The sequence below is a fragment of the Papaver somniferum genome, unplaced genomic scaffold (assembly GCF_003573695.1).
Source record: "Papaver somniferum cultivar HN1 unplaced genomic scaffold, ASM357369v1 unplaced-scaffold_18, whole genome shotgun sequence".
NCBI classification, from domain to species: Eukaryota; Viridiplantae; Streptophyta; class Magnoliopsida; order Ranunculales; family Papaveraceae; genus Papaver; species Papaver somniferum.
Genome location: NW_020627707.1, coordinates 4,156,123 through 4,162,378, shown reverse-complemented (window position 1 = coordinate 4,162,378; position 6,256 = coordinate 4,156,123). Strand labels below are relative to the sequence as shown.

The 6,256-nt window shown below is 35.9% G+C and overlaps 1 protein-coding gene across 1 annotated transcript; it reads left to right on the top strand.

The window, feature by feature from the left end:
- Nucleotides 1-290: 290 nt before the first annotated feature.
- On the top strand, nucleotides 291-992 carry LOC113338127 (1,2-dihydroxy-3-keto-5-methylthiopentene dioxygenase 1-like). Its single transcript, XM_026583639.1, has 3 exons — nucleotides 291-449; nucleotides 547-641; nucleotides 741-992. Exons 1-3 carry the CDS (start codon nucleotides 356-358, stop codon nucleotides 972-974), a joined length of 423 nt encoding a protein of 140 aa, XP_026439424.1. The 5' UTR covers nucleotides 291-355; the 3' UTR covers nucleotides 975-992.
- Nucleotides 993-6,256: the final 5,264 nt, after the last annotated feature.

Sequence of the window (6,256 nt, the reverse complement as noted above, 5' to 3'; positions counted from 1 at the left end):
TCAAGTACAATAGTCCCACATAGCTCATCCAAAGAGAATCACACATCTTTATGTAATAACAGGAATCAGTTAACCTCGAGCAATGATATGACAAGCGCATATGTGGACAGGGTTCCCATTCAACTTCAGATCTTTCTGAAGAAAATGCGCGAGTATGAGCTCATTTATTTTTTTGCAAGCATTCGTGTTATTCCCTAACAAATACGAGCCCTCCATTTGGCAAGTAACGATTATCCTTCTAGATGCTAGTGATATTTTTTTTCCCAATGCCCATTTCTTTTGAATGCTAACAGGAGGTTACAGAGTAAGCTTTTAAGTACTCAAAAACCAATATCGAACCAGAGCCATAAAAAATATGGAGGCATGGTACATGGACGAAACCTCTGAGGATCAAAGACTCCCTCACCAGAAAAATCCTAATCAACCCGTCTCTTTAAGCAAATTAGCAGGTACGTAGTTCTGAATTTCATTTCCAATTTATCTCAATTATACTTTTCTATTCTCAATTTAATTGTAAGATTTTTTTTTTAACTTTTTTGTTGGTAGATATTGGAGTGCTATACTGGCACTTGAACCCAAAAGACTATGAAAATGATAAGGAGTTGCAGAAAATCAGACAAACTAGAGGATACAATTACATGGTGAAGTAACACCTTTTCACTGATTTGGGTATTTCTTAAATTTGAACCATTTTGGTATGATGATTGTTAATTTTTGAATATGGGTTTTTGTTTTTGCAGGATTTATTAGATTTATGTCCAGAGAAAGTTGAAAATTACGAAGAGAAACTCAAGAATTTCTTTAGAGAGCATATCCATGCTGATGAAGAGATTCGTTACTGCTTACAAGGGAGTGGATACTTTGATGTCCGAGACAGTGATGATCGGTGGATTAGAATTTGGATCAAAGAAGGTGATATGATTGTTTTACCTGCTGGTATTTACCATCGATTTACTCTAGACAAAGGAAATTAAACGGATAATGTATTTTCTGGGTTTTTTTTTTGGTAGAATTGATGGAGAATTTTGGATTTTTTGATGCGATTTTGTATATATATGTGACTAGGATATGACCCGTGCCGTAACGGTCCGGACTACTGTTTAATTCAGCTCTTTATATCAATGTTCTAAGGAGAGGTGGTGTCTATGATGGACAAAGACCGGTCGAGATATTCTCTGAACTGACGGCAGAGATGATAACAAGGCCCCTAAAATAGCTAACCTAACCGCACCGGCATTGAACAATTAACCTATGCGGCGGTCCGAAAAACAGTTAACTTCCGGCTTAAACTAGCCAAAATCTGTCGGCCTAGCTAACTCTCGCTCATAGCTAACCCAAGGTCGCAATTGTTTCTTTCTACAAAGAGAAACCCTAATTTTTGTTTTCACCATATCAGAAGATGACTTGGAAAACAAATGCACACGCGTTTTGATCCTCGCTGCCCATGTATAAAAAAATCAATCCTTCTGAACCTATCACCAACAAAAGACCGAAAAATCGCTCTTTAAAATTGATCACTGAAACCATTGATGGTTCAATTTGAACGTGGGTCGCCATGCTGTTAAGTTGAGTCAAGATTGTTGACTCAACCATCATGTATGCCTTCTTTCCGGTTGTTTCTTTTCTATTTAATCAGAATAGAACAAATACATGGAACATTTGTACAGAATCTATAGTGTTTTACTTCTTCACTATTCAACAGTTACACTGTTTAATTTTAAACCCTCAATTAATTTTATTATGAGAGTTTACGCAATAGAGGAACGATGTTCTTCACTTTTGTCTGAAGCCGTTTAAAATTGAATAGTGTAACTGTTGGTGCATTCTTAACTGATAGGTTTACAAGAATCCAAGGTGCGATGAGGTATTACCATCTTGCTGGTTTGAATTGGATGATGCGGTCGCACGAAAATGGGATCATTGGGAGATCTTGCCGATAAAATGGTAAAAACAATGTTACCCATCCACTGTTTATTCAGATATAGTTTTGTGTTTGATGTTGTTGGGTCTGGCATTAAAACTTCAGACAAAATACTTCCCCGTGTGGTAACATTATTCCTTATCCCATCCAATTTTACAACTCACATCTGTTTATTATTCTTGGAGGCGATATCGATATCCAGTATTCACAATTGAATGCATCGAAAGTTGTAGCATGTGATGTATGGAGATTACAAAAATATACCACACAATTAATCTCCAAACTACGCCATTACACAATATACATGGATGTACCGCATCTTCGGAACACTTCTCAAATTAACCTGTTGCATAAACATGCAACACCATGGAGTAAGGGAGACATACAAAGAAAGATGCTGAATTTTTGTTGCTAAGCCAATACGTTACTAATGATTATTTGATAAAGTATTTTGCAAAGGGGACTATTGCAATGGTGATGCGAACGGAAAAATGATGCTTGCTTAGGCACATGGATTTCAGATACTAATCGTATTCAGTTGAGTGTTCACACCACGTATAGGTTTATCTTACTCGCAAGTTGTTTAAATTATCAGGTGCATGAATTTTAATGGAGCAGCGGCTGCTATATGATTGTCAGATGTCGAAGGGTGTTGTGTATTCTCTATTTAAAGCACATCAAAAAAATAAATAGACGGGAAAGATGCAAACTCTGGCATGGCGTATGTGAATATCGTAATTAGAAGAAAGTAGTAATCTAGAGGAAATGGAATTCAAATAGGGACAGCTATAGAGACCGTGACGTGGTACCATAAATCCCTTTGTGTTTGGATATGTACTTGAGTAAGATCCCATGAAGCAATGCAATGATTTTTTTTAATGATTACTGAATGTTTCAATCTATTTGAGTTTAGAAGAAAACCCATACAAACAATTAAGTTCAATGGTTAAAAAGGTGATATGCCCAAAACGTTTTAGAGCACAAAAGATTTTGACAAAAGTCTTTCATATATTGGTTATAAAAGCGTTACATAAAGGTATTATGGATATGCATGGGGTTATCGCCTCTTTGCGTAAGTGCTTTGGTGTGTTGTCCCAGGCTATAATGCCTACTTACTGGGTGCTGAACTTTGTTGCGTTGTAAATTCAATATTGTTTTTCTTTTAGTTGTTGCAGCTCAGTGGTTTAAAGCTACAATGATCAACAAGACTCCGAAACTATTTATTAGGCCTTGATTTTTGATCATTTCCCGAGCATGGATTGATTGATTAAGGTACCGTCAATGGTGATTTTGCAGGGTCCGTATCTTCTGTGCCAAAGGCAATATGAGCCACCTGTGCCAAGCCAATGAAATCGCGCCACGTATTCCTCTTTATTTTTAATATCAAAACCGGATATAATTTCCTTAATCCACTCTTCTCGGTTTGGAAACAGTATCAAAACGGATTCCGTTAATGAATTTGGGAGAGAGAATATAAATAAATTATTTTCTGTTATTTTTATATAAATAGAAAATATAAAAAATATTTGACCATATATATACACTATATATCTACTTTTATATACTTCGTTCATGATGCTAAGAAAAAAAAAACACAAACAGTTGAGTTTTATGGAGCCTGATGATCTGGAGGTACTACTTATATGAATACTAATCATATTGTATATTTCACCCGGTCAAAATATGTATGTTGTTTCTAGATTTCATATGCTAATTTATGTTTTGTATTTTGATGCTGTAGAACGCATGCCCTGCGGATAAGTTTATAGAAGGAAGTCAAACTAATCGAAGATTGGATTTTGATCAAGGTATAGATTTAAACACTTCTTTAACTGATGAACTTATTGAAGAGCCAGAAAATACTAGAAATGTTGATGAAAGTATTGAAGAGCCAACGAATACTAGAAACGTCGATTTAATGCATTTTAGAATACGAAAAGAAGAAATTCCTGTCGTTGGAATGGAGTTCGGAACCGAAGATGATGCATTCAAATTTTATAATGCATATGCTTTTATGATGGGTTTTAGTGTTAGGAAAAGTAGAACACATTTATTCCAAGATGGCAAATTGAGAGACAGACTTTACGTTTGTTCAGCCCAAGGTACCCGCGAAGAAGATAAACGCGATGATACTGTACAAAATCACCGAGCAGAAACGAGGTTTGGGTGCCTAGCAGAAATGAAAATTAATCGCACACCCGATTGTAAGTATCGTGTTAGTAAATTTTTTCCGTATCATACACATGTGACTACAACTCCTAGTAAGTCTCATCTTTTTAGGTCACACAGAAAGCTAAATATCGCAAATGCAGCTCAAGCTGATATGGCTGATAGTTCAGGAATTGCTCCTAAAGAGGCTTTTGAGTTTATGAGTAGACAAGCTGGTGGTCGTGAGAATCTTGGGTTTATACCTATTGATCATAAAAATTATTTACGTACTAAGCGAACAAGAAAAATAAAATATGGAGAGACAGGTGGTGTATTAGAATATCTACAAAAAATGCAAGTAAATGATCCTAATTTCTATTCTGCTATACAAGTTGATGAAGATGATTTGATAACTAACATTTTCTGGGCTGATGCAAGGATGATGTTAGATTATGATCTGTTCGGCGACGTAGTATGTTTTGATACTACTTTCAGGAAAAACAAAGAAGGACGACCCTTTGCCATGTTCGTCGGAGTGAATCATCATAAACAATCAATTATTTTTGGTGCTGCATTATTATATGATGAATCTGCAGAAACTTTTATCTGGTTGTTTGATACTTTTTCCAAAGCTATGTCTGGAAAAAAGCCAAAAAGTATTTTCACTGACCAAGACGCAGCAATGGCTAAAGCATTAGCTTCACAGTGGCCAGAATCATGTCATCGGTTGTGTATTTGGCATATTTATCAAAATGCTGCAAAGCATCTTAGCCACGTGTTTCATAAATTTACCAACTTCGCAACTGATTTCACAAATTGTGTCTATGATTACGAGGATGAAGAAGAATTTACAAATGCTTGGTTTAAGATGCTTGAAAAATACAATCTCAATGGAAATGATTGGCTAAGAAGATTATATGATCTAAAGGAAAAATGGGCACTAGTTTATGGGCGAGACACCTTTTGTGCTGAAATAACCACCACTCAACGCAGCGAAAGCTTAAATAGTCTTGTAAAAAGATATGTCAGCTACAAGTATGATCTATTGCGTTTTTTCGAGAATTTTGAAAGACTAGTGGATGATCGTCGTTACGAAGAAAAAAGGATGGATTTTAGAGCGAGCCAAAGTACTCCTACATTATCATTTCCAGTAAAAATTTTGAACCATGCAGCAAGTGTTTATACACCAGCAGTATTCAAGTTGTTCCAGATACAACTATGTATAGCTCATGATTGTTCCTTTAACTATATTCTCTCTCCCAAATTCATTAACGGAATCCGTTTTGATACTGTTTCCAAACCGAGAAGAATGGATTAAGGAAATTATATCCGGTTTTGATATTAGAAATAAAGAGGAATACGTGGCGCGATTTCATTGGCTTGGCACAGGTGGCTCATATTGCCTTTGGCACACAAGATACGGACCCGATTTTGCAAAGGGAACTATCATATTCTAAGAAACGGCGTTAATGCATAATGGTCTATCAATTTTTTCATAATGGTCTATCAAGATATCCCTAATATGCGCTTCTACTTCGAATTTTATGGTATGCTTTACTCGGTGCATCTCCGTGGTTCAAACTTTGATGCTGACAGATAGATGTCAGGTATAAAAAGGTTAGTCATAATATTTACGTTCATTATTTTAAATTATGTTTACAGTCATCATTTATGCTTAGGCGGTAATCTGTCTTTATATCAGGTATAAATCTTTGGATGAATCACATGAATGCACATGCGCCAAAAGCACCAACACGACCCAACTTACAAACGATAGATGCAACTCATTACAGATGTGTACTGGAGGTTTATGTTTAACCATACATGACGACTACCATCCAAAGGTTAAGCCCCGGCCGTAGGCCGGGGTGATACCTAGTGATATCCTAAAATACTGTCCAAACTTGACTGTATCCCTAGGAGGCGAAAGCCTGTTACAGACCGGTGCAATACTGTTTAATATAGGTCTGTAATACGTCCATATTCATCATTATATACATATCTATTTTTAAAATTCCGGTGCAATACTGTATAGTATAGCACAGAACAGGGGTAATAGGGATAGGTTTAAGTTTCGTCAGAAACTTAATAGAAAACTGATTCTAGGATCAAGATTCTAAGACAAAAGATTGATAAACAAACTTGATAATAATATTGATAATAAAAGTGAAAAATACTAGAACCACC

Excerpts from the sequence above, each read along its gene's own strand:
- LOC113338127 (XM_026583639.1), top strand. The coding sequence starts at position 356 with ATGGAGGCATGGTACATGGACGAAACCTCTGAGGATCAAAGACTCCCT. Across the intron at positions 450-546 it reads CTCTTTAAGCAAATTAGCAG|ATATTGGAGTGCTATACTGG; the intron begins GTACGTAGTTCT and ends TTTTGTTGGTAG. Across the intron at positions 642-740 it reads CTAGAGGATACAATTACATG|GATTTATTAGATTTATGTCC; the intron begins GTGAAGTAACAC and ends TTGTTTTTGCAG.